Source organism: Capra hircus, chromosome 2 (genome assembly GCF_001704415.2).
Source record: "Capra hircus breed San Clemente chromosome 2, ASM170441v1, whole genome shotgun sequence".
NCBI lineage: Eukaryota > Metazoa > Chordata > Mammalia > Artiodactyla > Bovidae > Capra > Capra hircus.
In genome coordinates this window covers 47,895,798-47,920,032 of record NC_030809.1, presented here as the reverse complement: position 1 = coordinate 47,920,032, position 24,235 = coordinate 47,895,798, and the positions used below count along the sequence as shown (strand labels likewise).

At 38.3% G+C, this 24,235-nt stretch overlaps 1 protein-coding gene across 2 annotated transcripts in view; it reads right to left on the bottom strand.

Annotated features, from left to right (window-relative positions):
• SATB2 (SATB homeobox 2) overlaps positions 1 to 24,235 on the bottom strand; it is a 202,986-nt gene that overhangs the window by 166,867 nt on the left and 11,884 nt on the right. For both annotated transcript variants that reach the window (XM_018061228.1, XM_018061225.1), the window contains exon 3: positions 8,583 to 8,759. In XM_018061228.1, coding sequence (XP_017916717.1) covers positions 8,583 to 8,759 — 177 coding nt within the window. The remainder of the gene's footprint in view (positions 1 to 8,582; positions 8,760 to 24,235) is intronic.

Here is a 24,235-nt window from a genome sequence, read left to right as displayed (position 1 = left end):
CTGTCCAAGATTATGATTAAGCTTATTAATTTTTTATTTGAAATCATAATATTTGCATTTATAGAATTGGGGTTTTCATTATGTTTAGCAAAATAAAAATAATTCTGAATTAAAACAGCAAATGTAAGGTTTAGAATTTTTTTTTAAGAGAATGAGAAACCCATAGATTCAAAGACTTAAGATACACATCAACCAAATACAGTATGTATATTTGTATGGCTCTAATTTGAATAAACAAACACTAAAAATATATACATATAGATATAAAAAATTAGAAAAATTTGAACCTTGACTGGATATTTTACATTAAGGAATTATTATCTTTTATGTTTAGGCATCACACTGTATTGTAGTTATGTTTTTAAAATAGTCTTTAAGAGTCTTTAAAATATTTATGGACAAAATATTACATCTAGAATTATTTCAAATAATCCAGTGGGAGAGAGGTAAGAATGGGTAGAAGCACAGATGAAACAAAATCAACCATAAATTGCTAATTGTTGATCCTAGATGATGGGCTCATGAGTATTTAATAGACTCTCAACTTTGTATGTGTTATATATGAAAGTGTATTCTATGTAAAGTTTTCCCAATATGTGCTATGTTATAGAACTAACCCACTAGAAAGTATATGATAATAAAGGAATAATATATATAATATACATAAAATAACATTTATTTTATATAACATAAAATATAAAGTAATACCATTCCATTCCTTTTTATATAAATAGTCTCATTGCTCTGGTTTTAACTTATTCTATATATTCTTATCATTGTTTATCATTCGTAAACTGAAATTATTCCCCCTTCATACAATGCCTTCAAACAGATGAAGCCTACGTAAACACTGACACAATATCTCTAAGTTTTGATCAGAATAATTTAGATGCCAGCAATCCCCTAAGTACCCTTTGAATAACTACCTCTTTGAGTCTAACAGTTATGACTGGAATGTTTGGCCACACCAAGCATAGCCAAAACATCACTGACTATGAAATGATGACATGGGATAATCTGGAAATGGCAATAGCTGAACAATAAGCAGTCAAACTGGAGGCTTCCCTGGTGGCTCAGACAGTAAAAACCCTGCCTACAATGCACAAGACCCAGGTTCAGTCAATGGGTTAGGAAGATGCCCTGGAGAAGGGAATGGATACCCACTCTAGTATTCTTGCCTGGAAAATCCCTTGGACTGAGGAGCCTGGTAGGCTAGAGTCCCTGGATAGCAGAGAGTCAGGCAACTGAGCAGCTAAACCTTTCACATTTTCACAAGGAGTCAAATTATACTTCACTTCTGATGAAAACAACAAGTTAATGAATGGGAACCAACTTCACACACCACTTCATATACACATAAAAATTCCTTATGTTTAGTAAAAATGAAGCTTATTAAATGTTCAAAAAATATTTATGGCAGTCCTACCAACTTCCCATTGTGCTATGTATCACTCTGTTATAAGAGAACAAAATGATTTCCAGTTCATGAGTCCAAATCTAATAATTAAAGACAGTAAACTGATACTTTGTAGGAATGCATGTTTCTCCAGGGTAATAAATATCTTCATTTGTTCATTCTTCTAACATTAACTAAACGCCTACCACTAGTGCCACCCTCGTGTTCTGAAGAAATGGGCCTGTGAGAACAGAAGAGTTTCACCAATAAAAATCAAAGCCAGGGACTTCCCTGATGACCCAGTTGTTGAGACTCTGCACTTCCACTGCAAAGGGCATGAGTTCAATTCCGAGTCAGGGAACTAAGATCCCACACACCTGGCTGTACGGCCAAAATGAAAAGCAAAGCCAACAACAGGGCTGTTTTTAAAATGAAGACAACAATGGACAGAAGAGACAAATAAACAGCTTTCCTTAATAAAGCCAAGTAAGGACTGTGTGGATCACAATAAACTGTGGAAATTTCTGAAAGAGACAGGAATACCAGACCACTTGACCTGCCTCCTGAGAAACCTGTATGCAGGTCAGGAAGCAACAGTTAGAACTGGACATGGAACAACAGACTGGTTCCAAATAGGAAAAGGAGTATGTTGAGGCTGTATATTGTCACCCTGCTTATTTAACTTAAATGCAGAGTACATCATGAAAAACGCTGGGCTGAAAGAAGCATAAGCTGGAATCAAGATTACAGGGAGAAATATCAATAACCTCAAATATGCAGATGACACCACCCTTATGGCAGAAAGTGAAGAGGAACTAAAAAGCCTCTTGATGAAAGTGAAAGAGGAGAGTGAAAAAGTTAGCTTAAAGCTCAACGTTCAGATAACTAAGATCATGGCATCCGGTCCCATCACTTCATGGGAAATAGATGGGGAAACAGTGGCAGACTTTATTTTTGGGGGCTCCAAAATCACTGCAGATGGTGACTGCAGCCACGAAATTAAAAGATGCTTACTCCTTGGAATGAATGTTATGACCAACCTAGATAGCATACTGAAAAGCAGAGACATTACTTTGCCGACTAAGGTCCGTCTCGTCAAGGCTATGGTTTTTCCTGTGGTCATGTATGGATGTGAGAGTTGGACTGTGAAGAAAGCTGAGTGCCAAAGAATTGATGCTTTTGAACTGTGGTGTTGGAGAAGACTCTTGAGAGTCCCTTGGACTGCAAGGAGTTCCAACTAGTCCATTCTAAAGGAGATCAGCCCTGGGATTTCTTTGGAAGGAATGATGCTAAAGCTGAAACTCCAATACTTTGGCCATCTGATGTGAAGAGTTGACTCTTTGGAAAAGACCCCGATGCTAGGAGGGATTGTGGGCAGGAGGAGAAGGGGACGACAGAGGATGAGATGGCTGGATGGCATCACTGACTCGCTGGACGTGAGTTTGAGTGAACTCCGGGAGTTGGTGATGGACAGGGAGGCCTGGCGTGCTGCAATTCATGGGGTCAGAGAGTTGGGCACGACTGAGCGACTGAACTGAACTGAAGGATTTTCTAGAAATTGTAACCCATATTTCCCACCTCAACATCTATTTCCAAAAGCTAACAAGAAGAAGAGATACTCTCACGTGTTTCTCAGGAAGAAAATAAACATTTAGTTAAAAATTAGCACCAACCAGTAAACAAATTTTATATGCATCTCTATTCTCTGAGCCTCAATATCCAATGTTTCTGAGCTCAGAAGGCAAAAATCAACTAGAAATCCATATACTAAACTTTTCTTATATAAGCTCCATGAAAGCAACATGGTTTTTTTCCAGTTCTTTTTCCCCAGAACCTAGAACGACTGGTACACAGTAGGTGTTTCATGCTACTGAATTAATTGAAGATGAGACTTGCTGAGAAATATGCTTTACTTGCATATCAGGAATCATTTTAGCTTCATAAGAAAGAAATGTATATTTGAATTATGTAACTTACCATGTACACGTGTGCTCAGTTGCCTCAGTTGTGCCCAACTCTTTGTGACCCTGTGGACTGTAGCCCGCCAGGCTCCTCTGTCCATGAGATTCTCCAGGCAAGAACACTGGAGTGGGTTGCCATGCCCTCCACCAGGGAACCTTCGTGATCCCAGGGATCAAACCCACATCTCCAGTGTCTCTTGCATTGCAGCCGCCTGGGAAGTCCACATACCTACTATAGGCCCTCTTTATAGTTTTAGGAGTTGGCGTTAATAAACAGTTTTGTGAGGCTCTTGTTTTTAATGAAATCTGTTTCAGTTATCTTGATAAAATATTTCTGTACATTTCATTACGGAAGTTAAATATGTATACTTTATCATTATTGAATATATGCAATCATTACAAAATAAATAAAATCATTATATAAGAGTAATCCAAATCCAAAAAGTCTTCCCTTTTGCGCCTTCTGTCCAAAAAGTAAAAGAACAAGAATTAAATAAGAATGGACTCCCACCCCAATTCTACATTTCCAGTCATCAGGGCTGTCACTGGACAATCCTATGGTGAAGGCCTCTGACTCAGGAGGTATTTAACTAGGCTTCAGATTTCAGCTCTTTCACCCACTAGTCCTGTGCCCCAAGGAAAGTTATTTCCCTCTCTTTACTTGCCTCAGTTTCCTCATCTATGAAATGGGAAACATTTAAGTTACTTCAAGAGCTGTTGGGAGAATTAAATGTCAGTACATGTAACTCTCTTAGAATAGTGTCCGGCAAACAGTAATTGCTCAATTTATGTTACCTTGTATTATTAAAACTCTAAGAAACCTTGATACATCAACTATACTTTAATGAATTTTTTTTAAAAAACTTTGTTGTAAACATCACAGGGGCCCATTAATGACTTATTCCTTTCTTAAACTGAAAAAGACAACAGAAATAATGTATCTGTATCATATATAAGTTTTCACACCTATGGATAAATTAACTTCCCAGTTATTCAGAGAAGAATTCATAGAGGAAGTAGAATTTCATACTTACATTATTTTCTGACCAGAAAAAGAAGAAAATCCCACATAATCCCACAACCCACCCAACTGATATTTTCACATATTTTCTTTGTCTTTTCCTATACATATAAGTATAATTTTATATCATTGATACTATATTTGGCACTCTGCTTGATTCAAATTACATTAAATGCATTTTTTGTGTCACTTTTTAAAAATGTCATTTTAAACAGCCATATACATTTAATTTCCCTGTAGTAGGAAATGGCAACCCACTCTTCTTGCCTGGAAAATTCCATGGACAGAGCAGTCTGACAGGCTACAGTATATGGAGTCACAAAGAGTCGGACACAACTGAGCAACTAAAAACCTGCACATATATTTAACTATTCTAATACACATAAGAAAAAATGGTGACTAATATACTTCCTCTGAACTCATAACTTTTACATACTCATGACCCACCCTCCCAAAAATACCAGCCAGAAAGGATTTTTGCTTATTTATTTTTCTGCATGTTTGTTCTTAAATAAAATTTTCTAGTCAAAAATAAATTTTATTATAAAGTTTAAAAATAAATTTTAAATAGGAAGCAGGAGAGAGAAAAGATATCCATTTACAAGTTAATCAAATGTACACAGTAAGGAATCATGTTGCCATCACTGCCACCTCCCAGAGTCCACCATCTACCTTGCAAGTATGAATAGCTACATAATCAGTAGGATAAAGAACTCTCTTGACTACGTAGAGAGGTCCATGGCTATTACCAAAAGCCTTGTGGAGCAAAACTGAAAGGATGAAAAGGAACAAGAAAGACCAATGAAAGGAGTGATGAGTTTAGAGGGGGAGGGTTACTGCATAGCGTTCCCTAGGTTAACACTCCGCTTCCAAAAGACTGGAAGCTACTTCTGATCCACATACATTGACTCATAGTTCAGCATATAACATAAAACGTGCCGGTTGTTCTTAAGGCTACCTATTCTGGGAAAAGCAAAGAGCTTGCCATCTTTAGGCTTTTTGCATATGCAAAACAGCTGGTCAGATGAATCCTGCATCTCATATCCTTGAGAATCACAGAAAGTTAATGGCATATGTTCTGGGAAACTGGAGGGTTTGGGTCAATAGAAAGCCTAATGCCCATGGTTTATGACATTAACTTGTGCTCTTATCCTCTCTTGGGTCCAAATATCTGGCTTCAAATAAAAACAGTTACTGTAAAATGGGGAGGGGAGGGGTTGGATTAGAAATCCTTGAATTACATTTTAGTAGATTTTCTATCATCCTTTATAAGAAAATATTCTTTATTAAAAAAAACTTCAGCTCACCTGGAGGGAATGACCTCTCAGAAAAAGAAACTGACTATGCTATGCTCACTAGAGTGCTTCCCAGATGACACAGTGGTAAAGAATCTATCTGCAATGCAGGACACACAGATTCGATCCCTGGGTCTGGAAGATGCCCTGGAGAAGGAAAGAGCAACCCACTCTAGCATTCCTGCCTGGGAAATCCCATGGACCAAGGAGACTGGTGGTCTACAGTGCACAGGGTCTCAAAGAGCTGGACACAACTGAGTGACTAAACACCACCACCACGCTTGCAAGAGCATGGGTATGCTGCCTTGTCACTGGAACATGAGTATCACTTGAAAATAACAACATTGCTGATGCATTTTCTCTTTTCAAGACAATCTGAATACTGTTCTAATTCAATTACTGAAGCTCTTTTCTGGCCATGTCAAAATGAAAAATGTTTCAAGAATCTAAATTTGTAAAAATAGGCTCAAGAAACCAGCTCTCCCCGCAGTTTAGTTTGGCCTAACTTCTCCAACACAGGAAGAAGAGGTTCAGAAACACTCAGTTTCTCTGCCACAAACGCATTTGCTTGGAGGTCACCAAATGACTTCTCCATCTTGAGAGAATTACCTAAACTAACAAACAAATAAAACCAGAACAAAACAGAAAACTAGACATATAAAACCTCAGGCCTTGAATATCCAATGACATTTTGTTCTGCCTCCTTTTCTAGCTTCCTCCTGCTCTGCTGTTTCTCCAGCACGTGAGTGATCTGTCTTATCATGCACTGTTTGGTCTATAATATTAATAAATGTGCCACAAACTGCACACATGTGATGATCTGAATGACAACAAAGATCTAATACATTTATTTCAAAATAAACAATTCTAAGTTTTTCCATTTGCCCAAAACAGAGACCAGCAATCCAATTTAAAATAAAATAAATGAACTGTGATTTTCTTTTTCCTCCTCTGTGAAATTACAGTACAGGACCTAGAGATAATACCTTCATTTACCTACAAAATAAATTATATCTGCAATCTAGAGCACCTTCAGGATGCTGATTCAACTTTTACAAAGTATAATATTTAGTCATTTTTAACCACCATTTTCAAAAACTTTGGGGAAGCCAATATTCGCTTTCGGCTTTTTTCCTCTTTAACCCTCCACCATGGACCATATTTCCTGTTAGTGGATCTCATCTTGGTGAGTAGAACTCTCAGTCCACATCACTGAATGGAACCGTGTGGCTCCCTCGTGCAAATTTCCTGAGAGCCCCTGCCCTGAGCATGTGCCAAAAATCAAATCTTGGCCACTTAGTGCTCTGTGCTCCACATGTGAGCTCACGGCGCGTTGAGCAGCCGTGCTAACTGAGATGGATAGCCCTGTCAAACAGGAAGCTGGCACACCAGGATGCAAGCAGTGGGATACAATGACCTTTACATTCAGAGAAAATATCCCTAAAATGGCATGAAAAGTTTATGGGGGGGAAGAAGGGGGGATTCTTTTCTTTCATTTGGGCACATAGCATGCAAGAAAAGCAATGGTGCCCAGCGTGCAATTTGCTCGGGATCAAATCTTGAATCCCTCACATAAGAAGGAAATGAATCATCCTTTATCAAGCTGCTTTGAAAGCAGTGGACTCTACGATTCAGCAGTATGTATCACTGCACCCGGACAGGCCAAGTGGAGGGATTCAGCATGCACTTCAACTCACAATAACCCAGAATCCTGGGAAAACATTCCTAATCTCCTATAGATGGGTTGGTTTCAGACGGTAGAACCAAGATATAATTTGAATATTTAATTTTTAAAAAATTTTTAAAGTAATAATCTTCTTACAAAATCAGAGTCAAGAGCTTGGGAATTTAAATCCCATGTCCTTGGTCACCATATTTGTAACTTTTTATAAACTGCTTAATCTCTCGTTTCCTTCTCTAAACAAACAGAGGATTGTACTAACAGTTCTTAGGAAGTATATGAGGAGGAATTAATTTGAAAAAGTAGCAAAAATCGATAGCACATACACAAATGTTAAGTAAGGATAGAAATTAATATATGGAATAAAACCAGGCAGTCATATGCTTCTGTCCTTTAGTTATAGCCTTTATCATAATCTATACAACTCGATCATTCCAGCTACAAAACAAACATCATTCTATTGGGTCAAAAATTTATTTTTCTATTCTTCAGGTTTGGGGGCATTTTTGTTATTTGTTTTGTCAATTATTTGGCATAAAAGAACAATGGGCAACACCAATTCACAATGAGGTCCCAGTGCTGTACAATTCACACTGAAATAATGAAGCAAATTTAATATTTAATTAAATCAGTAAAATGAATTGATCACTGAGACACTGAGCATTTTTTTTTTTTTTTGACACTGAGCATTTTTTAAATGACTGGACCACAGAACTACAGACAGGTTTTCAAAGATACGAAAGTACAGTATACGAGAGACATACTTTGTTTTTTCTATTTAAAAACTGATCATAAAGTACAAAAGCTGCAGGCCCAAAGCACTGAATAAACTTAGAAAATTGAAAGGTTATAAATCACATATTAAAGTTTGGATAAGTTAGGAGTCAAATGTCTGAGTACTCTGAGAATACCGATTTGGGGACTTAGAGAAAATAAGAGAGCTATCAACGCAAAAAGAAAAAAAAAAAAACCTCTATGATGACCACTTTGAAATGCAAATGGCAAATGAAATGATTTTGGTGACGCTAGAGGTGCTGGTCAAATGTGTCCCAAAGCAACCAGAGAACAAGATTCTCCATGAAACATTCTACTGTCTATTGTTTGGGAAAGATGCTAAATGTGACCGGTCTCCTCCAATCCCTGTTTGGAGAATTACTTCGGGGAACATACTCTTCCTCAAATCATGACACGTCTGCGGCATGGGGAGAAGAAGGAGATGGGAGAATACCTTGTGCTTGCGCCGCTGAGCTGTGGGAGTAGCCCAGGGCCAGGAGCGCAGTCTCCACCAGCTGGCTGAAAAGCACGTCTTTGCGAACCAGGACAAACTCGGCATGCTCTTCCCTGTTGTCATATTCAAGAGAGCCGTCCAACTGCTCCACCACACAAAAGACAGGAATCATCAAACCTGCAGGGACAAAATTCAAGAGCAAAACACAAACATTACAAAGCAAATCCCAGTCACCATCATAAGAAGGGAAGAGACAGTTGTAAAAGTCACTCATCTGCGATTGACAGTGGCTTGGATTAAACAAGCCTCTTAGTCGGATAGGCCTAAATGGGAAAGCTGTGGATTTTTTTCCCCTTCATTATTACTATCAGAACTGCCCCAAGCAGTGACAGAAGCCCTCAGATTCTAGTCACTAAAAAGTGGTGTGTCCCAATCAACATATCCTGACTGAGAAACCTCAAGTTTATAGACAGCACGTAAATGAGATCAAGGAAACCTTCTGTCTCTAGCATCCTTAGGTATGGTCTTATCATCAGCTGTTAATGGGACCAGCATTTTCAGATCAGATGTGTTTTTGTCTAGAAATATTGTAAGACACCTAGGAGGGAAGCATATTTGATTTGAGGCCCTAAGCTATTATGTGAATATGTACAAGAACATGAATAAGAATTTAAAAGAAACCCCTCTTGTATCTGTTATGTTTCTAAATCTTGTTTAAATAGGCCATCAACTAACCTGAAAATACTCTACTCACATAAGTCTTAACTGACACTTAATTTACGTCAAAGTCTGCATACAAATACGAAACTTTGTCTTTTAAAAAAAATTACTATATTATATGTTAACACCAGTTACCACTGGAAAGGAATACCTCGGCTCATGTTTTCAAAGAAGTAAACTACCCTAAAGAGTAAAGCAAATTAGTGTAGTTGAAAAGCTGTTGAAATCTGTTGTCACTGAAATATTTCTCTGCTTTGTATCAATGTGTAAAAAGCTAAAAAATGTTTAATTCACTAAAGATTTTTTTATAAACTGTTTTTTATTTTTAAAAAAAAAGTCATACAGGCATTTAAATCTAAACACAGCTATGACAAAAGAAGATCAAAGTTTTACCAACATACAAGTAATAAACATGGACTCTGCCCCACGTAATTCACATAAATTAGTATGTTACGGAGTAAGGATCTGCAAGAAAAATTAAAAGTTATGAAGGGGGAGGTAGAAGATCAGCCACTCACGGTGACAGCATTTCACAATAAAAATAAGACCTCTGTGTAAAATGACATATGTGAGTATGACCTCTGACACACAGAATACATAGGAGTTTCTCTAGAAAACCCTCCCTGTTGCCTGGACCCTGGAAGCTTCCTGACTCACTCTGATCTGGAAAGCAGAGGGTGGGAGCAGACATTCTGCAAACTACCAGGTCACAGATTAAGATTTTTCTTCTAAAGATAATACAATGGTGACACTGGTTCCCATGTGCTAATTATTATTATTAAAGATAATAAGTATTGGATGTAATTATTAAATATAATCATTATTAAGAATAATAATACTCATTAAGAATTGTTATCATTAAAGATCATGGTAATTATTATTAAGCCTGCACAACAGACTAACAAGTCATACCACACTATACCTGACACAACTATTAACTTAGTATTTATTCCTAAGAACAACAAAGCAGCATTATTGTCCATTGCCCATATACCATCCATGGTATCAATTTATGGAACATAGAAAATAAGGGTGGGGCAGACGTTCTTTTAGACAAAGAAGAGAATTTAGCCTAGCCACATGGTGGCTTACATAATATTTTTTAAAATTATGATCAGCACTGTCATATTAAATGCTTATTTACTTATGCCCAGTTTATTCCCAACTGCTTGTAAGACATGTGAACAATATAAATTAGATTTGTTCCTAATTATCTCAGTGGTCATTCATTTATCCAACTTTTGTTCCCTGAATACCTGTTGTGTGCCAGGTATACCCCATGGCTCTAGTGATACAAATGAAAACAAGCTTGCCCCTGCTCGTACCCTCAGTGCAGCTGAAGAGTGTCGTAAAATCTTCCTAAGCAAGCATAATGGCATTTTATAGGATCCATTCGTGAGAGTCCTTACCAGCATCGAGTAGCCTCCATTTAGACCTTTTAACTCTTACATACTGGTAAATGATCTTTGTTCAAGGAAGCAGGTTGATTTCTATTTTTAATGATTTAAGCATATGCACATATAGAGCCATGTAGTCAGTGGTGCCATAAGCTACTTCATCACTAATACCTGTGTGTACATAAGTTTCAATGCTGAAAATCCATGGGCAGTTCCTAATGTCAACATCTAAGTGTCACACATCTGGAAATCAGAGATAAGACCTTTAAATGAATCCAGTTGCTCCATAACCTATCATGCAGCCATTGCTTTAGCAACCATAAATCTTCCTCATGTAGGTGGTCACCTGAAAAAACTTAAGACCCCAGTAATTTTTTAATAATATTAAGAGTTCATGAGTTAGAGATGAAACACAATACTAAAGCACAAAGATTTATACTACATAGAGATTTTTTGAAAATGTCAATGATCAAAATATTTCCTAAATATTTTATTTCAGTGACTAAAGGAAGCAAATTGTTATCTGACATGACAGCAATAACTGCTCACAACCAAAAAGCAAGTACCTGTCCCTCACAGGCATCACCTACTTTCAAAAAAAGAAGAAAAAAAAGAAAAGGACATTTATAAAACAAAACAGTATTAATCAGAAGTATATGATAACAGAATCTGTTCTAAAAGCACATATGCATGTAATACTAAAAGCTATCATAAACAGGTTATATTTAACCACTAGAAAAAATGTACCCTTTTAGCAGAATTAGATCAATCAAAACTATGAGAAAATATTTACACTGAAATGCAATTTTTACAAAAGAAGAGGAAGGCAGGAAAAATAGATGCAGTTACTAGCGACAATGACAAGAGAAACAAAAGCTAGTAAAACAGTACAGCTGAGGTCAAGTGTAGGGAAGAAGAAAATTAAGGTATACATTTAAAACACAGCAAATTCCTAAGAAAGAAAATTATGAAAGGATGAGTAGATATATATATCAAAAACATATATATTTATTCATTTCATCACCTCATTTGCTCCAGGCAAAGAGGAAAAAAAAAAAAAAGAAAAAAAGTGACAACAGATGAAAGGATAGTGAGAGCATGTGGCAAGCCCTTCAAAAAATAAAATTGGGAAGAATTAAAAGTCCCAATAAAATAAAAATAGCAATGTAAAACTAAGATGCATTTATAACAAAATTTAGAAATGATCAAGAAGAAAAAGAAAGACACTGCTGTCTTCACCCTATACCTAGGGCTTATGGCATTATTTTTCTTTTATTATAGCACAGACCATCTCCAGATGATCAAGTAGAGAACTTTGAACCTTTTGATTATAAGCCTCGCTAAGCCTTTTATAATTGCAGGAGGTAAGCAAGTGGTTTAATCTAGAGGACAGGCACACAGCCCTAGCCATTTGCTAAAAATTAAGAGCTCTTCTGGCAAATTGGGATAAATGGCTAATTCTGTTGTCAGAGAAGTAAAATAAGCAAGAGGACTCTCTCTACTAGAAAAATGCATTTTCCCAAAATTGCCATTTTTATCGTGACATGATTTCCGAGGAAGTGTGCATCATTATAAAGAGTTAACCTGATCTTCACCACCACAGCCCTGCAAACACAGACGTGTGGGGAGATGGCTGCTTTGAGCCAGGATGGAGTGAAGTCCTGCCACTGTCATTTCCAACCTGTGGGAGTAATTTGTTTGACCTCTCAGCTAAATTCCTCCTAGCTAAAATGTAAATAATAATATCTACATCCTAGAATGGTGTGAGAATTAAACAATGTAACATAGTTAAATGGTCTGACAAATAGCCCTCCAATAATGAAATCCATTGGGTTTTCTTTTTTCAAAATCAGTATTAATACCACTTCACAGAGGAAAAAAAGAGACCAATAATTTTTTTCAGGTTCCACCATCAAGGCTCAAGATACTTCCTGAAAAGCATTTCTTCAGAATGAAAATCATACCAGTAATTACTGAATGACCTAATTAAGATGCTTAAAGGCTTAACATGTTCACCATGCCCCACAGCAAAAGGGTGAAAGTGTTAAAAGCACCAAACTTAATATGCGAAGGACTTCCCTGATGGCTCAGCCAGTAAAGTGTCTGCCTACAATGAGGGAGACCCAGGTTCGATCCCTGGGTTGGGAAGATCTCATGGAGAAGGAAATGGTAATCCACTCCAGTATTCTTGCCTGGAAAATCCCAGAAACCTGGTAGGCTACAGGCCATGGGGTCGCAGAGTCCGACACAACTGAGCAACTTCACTTTCACTTTCACTTTAATATGCTAAAACTGCCTGTCCAATACAGGAACCACTAGCCACATGCGGTGACGGAGCAATTGAATGCTGACTAGTCCTGAGCTGAGATGTGCCGTGTGACATACACACTGTCAACAATTTAATATCAAAAAATAAAAAATAATTACATTTAACTCAAAAAAATTATTCTTATTAGTTGAATATAGAAATAATATTTTGGGTACACTGAGTTAAACAAAATGTATTATTAAAAATTAATTTCATCTGTTTCTTTAACGGTTTTTTTTTTAAAAGAAGCTACAAGAAATTTAAAATTATACATGCAGCTTTTATTACATTTCGATCAGACAAAGCTGCTCTAAGCAATCTGCCAAATACCAACATATACAATGGTTTTTCTGACCCAGGATAAATACACCACAACCTGATTAGCAGGACAATTGTGCCATTGTCACTTATCTCTCCTCTGTGTTCCAGATCTTAAGAGGCTTGAGGACCGATGTACTCTTGGTTAAACTCCAATATCTAACATGATATCTTCCCTGTTTCACTGAACAAATTGTAGGCTATTGTTTCACTCCTAACTATATTAATGCAACTTCTTTAATAAAAGAAAGACTTTTTTTTGTCTTCATTTCAGAGAACAAAATCTAAAGTGCTCAGGAAATGACAAGATACCGAGATAAATGTGAGGAACAAGTACTGTTTAATGTGCTGGATCTAACAGTGAAAAGTGAAAGAAGGTCCAGAGGCAGAGGTCTAGATAGCAGGATTCTAGCGTCTCCTGGGAGAGCTGGGACACAAAATGATACTCTCATCTGCAGGGCAACTCTTAACTCATCGCGTACTCTGACATACATTCTTACCTTTGTTTCTTCCCTGTTTACCCTGTGAAAGGGTTATTATTACTCTCATCTGATAAACGAGGAAGCTGAAACTATAGGAAAATTAAGTATGATGTCCAAAGAAACCAAGAGAAGCAAGAATAGAGCAGTTTCAGTTAGCCAACTTTAAATCTCAAGCACACAGCATTCTTGGGGGGCGCCGGGAGGGGTGTCAAAAAACAACACTCCAAAACCCACACCCACAGAACTATAAATGTAAAACCTTTCAGTAAAGGACCCTTCACCACTTGTGTCCAATGAGTAACCCATGTCATTTGTAACTGAACGGTAAAGCATCTGGCTGCAGTGCGGGAGACCCAGGTTCGATCCCTGGGCTGGGAAGATCCCCTGGAGAAGGAAATGGCAATCCACTCCAGTACTCTTGCCTGGAAAATTCCATGGACTAAAGAGCCTGGTAGGCGACAGTCCATGGGGTAGCAAAGAGTCGGACACGACTGAGCGACTTGACTTCAACTTTCAATAGCCTACTGCGTGTCAGGGTATTGACATGGGCGCAGAGGAGAAACCGAAGACAGTCACTCACAAAGAAAGGCTCACAAAATGTGTCCTTCTCCAGTGTGGGTGAGCAGAGGCTCCAGGCTCCTCCTCAGCCCCTTCACCTGCTAGATCCACCCTCATTCCTGAACCTGCCCCCTGAATGACAGGAGCCAGTCTGAGATGATAGGAGGCCAGCCTTTTTCCTTCCCTCTTTCAAAGGGCTCCTGAAACCATCCTTTTCCAGAAGAAAGGCAGCCACAGGGCCTTCTTCCTTCCCTGGGGGCAGCAGTAGATCAGGTTCTATTACCTGAGAAGGCCCCTGGGCTAATTGAAGATCACAAAGGTTTTAGGGCAGAGCCTTGCATCTATATCTGTTCTTTGTATAAAACTGAGCCAGGAGTAAAGCATTACCCTCAGCAACTACCACAATCAATAAATCACAGATCCGCAGAAACACTGAAGCAAATTCTACCAAGGAAACCGACTAAACAACACAGGGGCTTTCAGAAGACTGGGAAGGAGGGTGGGAGTGGGGGCAACTATCTTTTCTTACTGCAAATTTACCAGAAACACAAAACTACTGTTTACTTGCTCTAAAACCTCATACCCTCCCCCTCTCTGTCTTTGTTTCTCACACAGGCACAAACACACACAGTCTCACCAGTTTTAACCTCTAGATTCTTCCTTCCACCCTGAAACAACAAAGGCAAGTTTGAGTGCAAAGAACTGCAAACAGAAACAGAAAGGATGAGGGTGTCCTGCACCACCTTCTGGGGGTCCCAGGAAAAATTTCAAAATGGATCAAGTGTGTCTTCCCTCCTCCCCTCTTTTCTGCTCCTACTCTCAACTCCCAGGGACCAACCTCCTGAGCTCTGGTGGCCCCAGGCTCCACATTCCACTCCAGCTGCCCACTCCCCCAGGAGCTGAAATTCCAAAGAGATTAATAGATAAAAAGATGCAACACTTTACAGTTTAAATGGTTTGGTAGTCTCTTAATCTCCTCAGATATATTTTCATTGTTAAAGAAGTAAACTGTAGCCCATATTAACTTTCAGTGGAAAGATCTTCAGGTAAGGTAATAAAGAAAAACACGTTTTCACCAGTATTAGTGTGCATGCTGTGAACATATGTGCGTGCTAAACTGCTTCAGTCATGTCCGACTCTTTGCAACGCTATGGACTGTAGCCCTCCAGGCTTCTCTGTCCATGGGATTCTCGAGGCAAGAATACTAGAGTGGGTTGCCATGCCCTCCTCCAGGGGATCTTCAAGACCCAGAGATTGAACCCACTTCTCTTGCATCTCCTGCATTAGCAGGTGGATTCTTTATGACTAGTGTCACCTTGGAAACCAGTATTAGGAGGACAAGTAAAATCATCTGGGGGCAAAGGAGCCACCTGTAGGTGGCACAGAGGTCCTCTAGGCTCCCCTAAACTGCTCCACTTTCCAAAATTCCTCTTTTGCTTGTCAACTACAGATTCTTAGAAGGATCAATTCATTTGTTTTTGCTGTTAGTGTTGTTTTTAACACTTCCCGAAGAGGAAACAGGAGGCAAGACAGCAATGGGACAGCTGAAAGTTCTGGTCATTCACAGGTAGAAGACCAGTCATTCCTACAATTACGGTGAAGGCAAAATAATTACTCTAAGGGCATGACCTGTTCATCCATGACCCAGCTGCTTAGAATTCAGAATTAGACCTCCAAATAAAGTTTCACCTATAAAGCTCATTGGTACCACTTCCTCTGTGTGGAGATGAGAAGGTAAGACTATCAAGAAGTATTTTATTTTCAGAATTCTCTCTAGTAAAACCAGACACTACATTATAGCCCCTGGGGCAGATCTTAACTTTGGAAGATAAGAACAAAAAATAGGCCAGGGGTAGGGCTGGCCAAGTAAGCTCTGGTCCTCTCACTTACCACCTCAAAAGCTCATATTGGGTTTAAAGTGGTAGGGAGGGGAGATGAGTTTTCTAGTCTTCCAGATCTATGATTCCAGGCCTGTCCCCAAACTGAGAGGCCACAATTCAACCTGAAATCAGATCTGAAGGCTAAAGGAAAACACCAGGTCTCTCGATACACTTCAGTTCCAGAAATGCGGTGGCAGGATCAACTTGGCCTGGCTGTCTGCAAAACAGGACTTCATGGGCATGCAGGAGGCACTGTATAGCTACTTATCTAAACCAAAACTTCTGAGCGCCACCTGGGAACACAGCCACAGCAAGCCTGATCCAAGGAACTAAATTCCCAGATGTGAGGAATGGCCAGCTACAATGAACGAGAAGCTGGCCATTTCCTTCTCCAACATGGACCAGTCTTAGATAAGTCCTCACCCTCCCACTCCCCCTTCCACCCCCAGACTAACCTGCAGCAGACCCAAGAGAAATGTTTGTTCATTTTAGCAAAATTCTAATTGCACCCAGGCATTAATAACCACCATTAATAGGCAGTGTCGGTTCTGGAAACCCCCCGACTCCTCAGCCATCTAACTGGTCCACATCACTCTGGCCCTACTGCAGGGCATTCAGCATCAGCAGACAAGGAACACTTTCTAGGAAAGGATCCGCGCACATGGATCCAGGAGTTAACTTACTCCATGTTCTCCAGGGAAACACGCCAGATCACGGGGGCCTGCACGACCACTGCCGACAGGAACTGTTGGTTTATCACCACAAAGGCATCCCAGTGGGCTGGCACAGGACTCTGTGGCTCACAGCACCTTGCCCTGTGACTGTACACACCCTAGAGCCTAGAGGGCATCTTATCTGCAGTCCTACCACGTCCTGCACTGAAGGACAGCAGCATCTTTTCTAAGTGTAGCTACAGAGAGAGAAAAATGTTTACCGATCTCAGAATCAAAACAAAATTTAAGAAAAGAAAAAAAGTCAAATATGCAAGTTTGGGTATCACAGATCAAACATATAGCACACTGTGTGAGGATCCCCCAGCTCAAAACTAAATTCTTCAGGTTCCTTTCATATTGGGTTAGAAATGCATGTACTAGTTAAGTCTTGAGACTCAATGGCATGTTAAAATGACTGTGAAAGTGAAAGTGAAGTTGCTCAGTCGTGTCCGACTCTTTGCGACCCCCTGGACTGTATGTAGCCTATCAGGCTCCTCCGTCCATGGGATTTTCCAGGCAAGAGTGCTGGAGTGGATTGCCACTTTCTTCTCCAGGGGGATCTTCCCGACCCAGGAATCGAACCCCAGTCTCGCGCATTGCAGGCAGACACTTTACCGTCTGAGCCACAACTCATTAACATCAGGATCTCCATGCTCCATTTAGTAAAATTTTATTCTGGAGGTTTCTGGGAAGGTAATTTTTTTAAATAGTATTGAACTAGAGATGTATTTGCCGCTCCCTTCATTCTTATTATCCTCTCTGGAAAAGCTATTTGCAACTCAGAGCCCCAGGAATGAAAAAAGGAGTCAGTAAAAATTATCTTTGTTAGCAAACTAACATTTGCTCCATCATCACAGGTTTTGAGCTCTGCCTAAATGTTATTTTATCTAATTTAACAATTAAAAAACCCTTGATTAATTTCTCCAGTGTAGTGTTAAGGAAAGATTAACTGTACTGAGGTTCTCTAGCAAGGAATTAATAAAGGAATCAAGCACTTGGCTCTCAATAAGACAAGACTACCCAGATTTCTAGTGGGAATATTCCAGAGCACAAGCATGTTTTCTTTGGGGAGTTTAACTCACCAAAATTATTAAAAATTGAGATCAAACACTAGTGCAAAGCCCCAAAGGAAATCATACTAGAGTGGAGAGATTTTTATCAAATGAAAACCTGAACAGGTAAAGTTTTTATAGTGAAAAATAAAAGGCTTTCTCCCTTACAAGAAAAAATCCTGCTGCCCTATATCTGTGTTTAGGGTTCAAACAGCAAAACATATACAGGTATTTAATAAGTGCGTAAAGATCATCACTATGAAATGAATGCAGATTTCACAAAGCCGAGCTTAAACAGACAGGCAGCCATTACCATCCTTTCCCAACCACTAAAAGCCATTCTCGTTCTTGTACCTAACAAATGCCTCCACTGAGATGTAATAGCAACCAGGTCCTTGAAATGGCTAACACTGGGAGGTAAAAAAGAAAAGAACAGGAGGAGAGAGCAAGAAAGTCAAAATCATACTGTGTATTCTGCAGTTCCCTAAGGGGACACAGCGCTCTAGATTGCAGTACATAGGATATTATTATTGTGACTGAAATGAAGTTAATAAAACCCAGCATACAGACTGGGGAAACTCAGGTCCCCACTGATGGAATACTTCCCACACAACGTATTTTAAGCATATATGTATCTGTGTAATTTATAGTAGTTACTTAAATAAGAAAAACAAAACAGAAAAAACTAGTATATTATTTTTCATTTTATGATTCTAAGACATCTCTTTATAATTTACATCATTTCCCAAAGGCAATATTAAATTTGATATTATAAAACCAAAGAGACTATTTCAGCTCCTGAATGTAAATCCACTGAAACTCTTATCCTCATTCTTAATGTTATCCAAAGGGTATCATCCAATCATAGGAGGAATGTAATTCAATTTTTAACTATCTTTGAAAAGTGTCACAAAAGCACAAAGTGATTTGTCTTCTGGAAAAAAAAAAGTCATAAACCTTTATCCTAAAGAAAATATATATGTTTCTACCTTTCTTAAAGCACAAAAACCCTGGGAGACCACCGCACTGTTTTAGATTGGGGTAGATATGGAATATCCCAACTTCAAAAAGATTTCATTCTTCCTAGATTCCCTGAGTTCACAAGTTATTAACTCAAGAACAATTTCTGAGCCACAAAATGAAGCATATTAATGTAGTTTCTCCCTGTCCCTTGAGAGGCCACAATTTTAAAATAGTTCTCATCTCACAGGCTCAGAACGAACTACCAGAAAGACAAGTCAGAGGCTCTGTTTCGAAGTCAGCCTTAAAGGAGAAAGCGGTTGTTTTGGAGGTTAATCCAGAGCTGCAGGTTTAGGTGTAGGCTTGTGGGTGCACTCCTCACTTGCCTGCCATACTGACAGAGACCCTCTCAGCGCCACTGCCACCTAGATCTAGATAAAGATGACAAAAGAAACTCTACCTAACAGGTTCTATGAATATGGGTTCATTTCTTTACTTTGCTAGCAGGAGTAGGATCGACAACCAGATATGTTTTCAGAGAGCAAGCCTGTGTTTATTATATACATGAGAGGCTGGCTGTGAGAAAGACGACTTCACTGACTCACATCAAAGGAAGAAAAGAGCTGCATCTCAGAAGCCTTCCTGGCTTGAAAAGAACTGTCTCCCTCTAACTCGCTTTCAAGCTATACATCAATCTTCAATATAATTATGTTTGACAGAATATAAGCTCTCGGCAGTTAACTTGTTTACAATAAATGCTTAGTTTGGGTACATGGACTGTATTTCAGTCTTAGAAATATCAAACGCAAACCTACAACAGTCCCACTATCCGGCTGAGAATTATTTTGCTATAAATCTTTTTATTGGGGGTCTGAGGGAATTACTTTGCAGTTTGTTTTCCACTAACCACTTGGAACAGTGTGAAAAGAGGTACATTTATACTCTGACCCTGGGCTAATTGGAATTCTATACATTTTCACAGGAGAATGTGCGGTATCAATCCTGAATATGAAGGTCGGCGCCTAGATGGTTTCACCATGGCGGCAAAAAACACGTGTGCAACAAAATGGCTCTTACTAAGGGCACAGCATTCTCCTTCAGTTCTTTTTCTCCTCCAGGTCTCTTGGGAACTAACAACCATTTGTGACGGCATTGGCAGACTTTCAATAGTAAGCTCCAGTTGAGGGGTGAGGGGTAATAAGTTAGCCGTAAAAATGTGCTGAAGGCTCAAACTCACTATATGAATGGACCTGTAAATAGAGAAAGTCATGCTGAATGTTAACTGGAGATGCATCTGAGAAGAAAAAAGAAAATCAGGATCATCTTGTTCATCGTTATCAAGTGCCTTTACTTGAGTCTTAAATGAGTAATAACTTCCCTTTCAGTGAACAATTTGCTCCACTTATACCCCCTAAATAACAAAGGATGTTCATTCCTCTAGTACAACATCTTCCAAGCCTACAGGACAAAATCTTATCTGAATGGAGCCTGGTGAGTTGAAAGCTGGCAAAGCTTCCGGAGGACCCTGGTTTAGCCTCACACTCCTCCATAAGCTCCTTCCAGGCATGCATCCTCACTAGCATTCCGAACCCTTTCTCATTTGCAGATCACGACAAACTGATCATCCCAGGGTTTCCTCACTTGTTTCTTAATTTCACAAACACCTTGTTACCAGATTTCTATGATAACTCGACTTTAACATAGTATTAGTATTATATATAAGAGATCATTTTAAGAAACCTAGCTTAAGTTTACTTTCCAAAATAACTAATACTGGGAAATGTCGTTCCTTTATTACTTAACAGTGAGATCCCAACTTCTTTCCTTCTAGTCAATATTATCATTTCAGGCAACATAGAGAATTTTTTAAGTCTTTCAGCTTCTAATAAAGAAGACACATAAGTGATTTGTAAGTTTCAAGAGTCCTCAAATATATTTTATCAAAAAAACTTGTCACATGACTTCAGTATGAGAGAAAGAAAGGAAAAATATTTTCACTGAATTATCAACCTCACAGATCTTTTTTGTTAATATCAAAAGCACTAGTTTGCAACATGAACTAATGGAAAATTGTTAAATTCACCTAAAATAATCACTTCTTTTTTTGATTTAAATAAGCCCTTTTAAAACCTTGACTATTTAACTGCTATTTACTTAGGGGAGGGGAGACATGGAGAAGGTGACTGATGAAAAAAAAACAGTATTTTTTTTTTTTTATTGTACAACAAAAATTCCCTCCAAGGCAAAAAGACATTATGCCAAGTTCCACCCAGAATTAATGTTTAGGTTTAAATTATAAAGCCCAGAAAAAATGGAACCACTAATAGACCCTTAAAGCTCGTGGCATTCGTCAATGATGTTAGGTTATGTAAATGTTAAAACTGAAAAACCTTTTGCTGACAAAAGTATTTTAATGAAAGCACTATTAACTAGACTCTCTAAACTGAAATTTTTTTAAAAAGAAAAAAAAAGCTTTTTGAGCTGTATGACATAAATTCTAGTCTGAAAGGGATTATGCTTTGGACAGTTCTGGGATTATGAGACCTCCACCAGGAAGGGTTTACTGCCTATCTTATTCCTTTCATTTTGTTACTCTCAGAAAGGTTTTTAAAGATCGAACCCAAGAAAACTCTTAGCTACAAACCAAAGAAATAGTCTCCTCTAACTCTGTCAACTGAGTCCAACCTTGGGCTCCAGCCGCTCTGATGGCCAACCTCATTTGTGGTTTTAGTATCCACACAACGACAGGGGTTAACTCCCCTGTTTGGGGCTAACTCCACTGTCATCACCCAAGTTTCCAAGCACACGCAATTCTATGAACAGAGTAAGAAATACAGCCTACAGTGAAAGAACAGTAGCCACCGATTTCAGCGGCTGCCAGTCAGCTCATTCCAAGTTGCTGAAAGCGATGCCCTGGGGAATGAGGGCTCAGCAGTGTGAAGGATTATCAATGCAATGGTTCCAAAGACTGCAGACAGCCGCCCACGCCTATGCATCTCAGAGGACAGTCTATGTCACCTATGTGAATATCAGGCGATATGTCGTGTGGAAACTCGGGGTCCCCCCCACAATGCCACGTATGCCAAGAAAAAATAAGGGTGTTCATTATTCATCTTCAACTCTCTCCCCCCATCTTGGCTGTTCTTCCATCAGCCCGAGGAGGAAGAACAGCAGGCCCAGGGACCACACCTAACCCTTACTTTGCAGGGCTTTGTAACAAGAGAAACATTCATTACTGTTTACTTCCATTTACACAGGTGAAAGAGAGAGAGGGAGAGAGAAAGAGAGAAGGCAGTTACTCCTTCAGGTAGAATATAAGAAATTGTGATTCCCCATCTTCAACTGTATATGAAGACAAACCAATTAGCACTTTCCATGTCTCCTGAGCAACTACACCCGGGAGCTTCTCTCGGAACTTCCCAGGGCATAGGGAGAACCAAACAGTCTCTCCCCAAAACCGAATTTGCTAGTAAACACAGCAAAGTAAGTGAAAAGCACTTCAGTTTTTCTGCATCTTCTCCAAGACTAAAAATTGGTACATTGTGTGACAGGTCCACCTCATTTTTCTTAATGATGTTTTTATTATTCTTTCACTCAATTAAAGCAGAAATGGGTATTGCATCTTCTGACTGTATAATTGTTATTATAATCTGTTTTCGATCACTGCTTGGAAAATGGGTCCAAAACAACATAAACTCTCCACTGCCTCAGAAGGCAAGTCATTTTCTTTTACTACGACACTTAAAGAGACATTTATCATGCTGCTCTGTTAGCATCTCTGGGTTATGAATAAAGAAAGTTCTTGTTCTGTTAACCAAAAATAATAATAATATTTTGAAAACATTGCTATTTTAAGAGTTTTGATATGAATGTATTTTCCTAGTAAGCAATCAGTTTTTCCTTTTCATATATGCATATATAAATAACTGGAACAAGCACAATAAAAATAAACAATTTTAATACGGGGGAATAATCAGGAAATCTGAAAATCAATCTTATCCAGTTATGAAAGAACAGATACACTTGCTTTCTAGATAAACTTTTTAAGAAGTAAAAAAATTTTTAAAAGAAATAAGAAGATATCTGTGCTTAATATTATGAAATTAAAATTGTTTCTATGAAAGATGCAAATCACGTCTGTCAGATCTTAGTGCTCTGAAAAACAACTTCTCTAACCAGAGTGTCTATTAATTTTGTTCATATCTGTGGAAGTCTTCAGTAAAACAAAGAAAGTCACTGAGCTACTGTGCACATTTCAATAACCATGCAACCATCAGTAAGCACCAAAAAGTTACTCTGTTGTGAACATATACAGTAGCTTGCAGCATTTCTCCTTAACTTTTTAAAAATCTTTTTTGTTATGTTATGCTATAGTTTAACAGCCCACTGTGCTAAGACAGAACTTCATTCCAGTGATAAGGCAACTAGTTAAGGGTAGAAACTAATCTGTCTTCCGTACTAGCAAGTAGTAATAATACTGAGAGCAATCAAAATTGAACTATACATCCCCCAGACAGTTTTATTATCCTAATGTGTCCTAAACACATATTAAGAATATTTCTAGTACAATATAAGACTGTCATAATTTGCTCATAACTTTACTGCAAGGTTCAAATTCTGGAAACTTCTATTAAGGATTTTTTTTTTCCATTTTAAGCATTTGTCAACTAATAACTATCATATTCACTAGCTTATTTTTAATATTTTTAAAGATATACACATTAAGAATGGAAAAACTATAACCGAAAACCTAATCATAATTATATATCTATAGCACATTTACTCCATATTAAGTCATTTTTAGCTGGTTAATTAAAAATCTGAAATAATTTAAAACTCTGCAAATGAGAAGCAAAAGACAAGTTGCAGAAACAATTTCTGATGTAGCCTTTCATTGCCTCTTAGTTATACTGATTTTACCACAATTTTTAAATCATTTGCTATCAAACAGCAAAATAACTGTGTCAATTGAAAACAAAAAATATTACATGTATAGATGGAGTCCCATGATTTTGAAAACTCCATGATAGAGCATTTTTACATAAATACTTTGTAATATAAAGTCCTTGTGGGGCTTGTTTCATGTAAAAGAAGAAAATAAATGTTTGGTTGATCACTGAATTCAGAAATATAGAGAATAACACACTATAGAGGCCACAACTGTACTTTTTTGGAAATGTGTGAATCCTTAACTGGCTTTTGTTTTAACTCATACTTCAATTCCACTCAGGGCGGTCTACTTTGACTTTAAAGTATCTATCACAT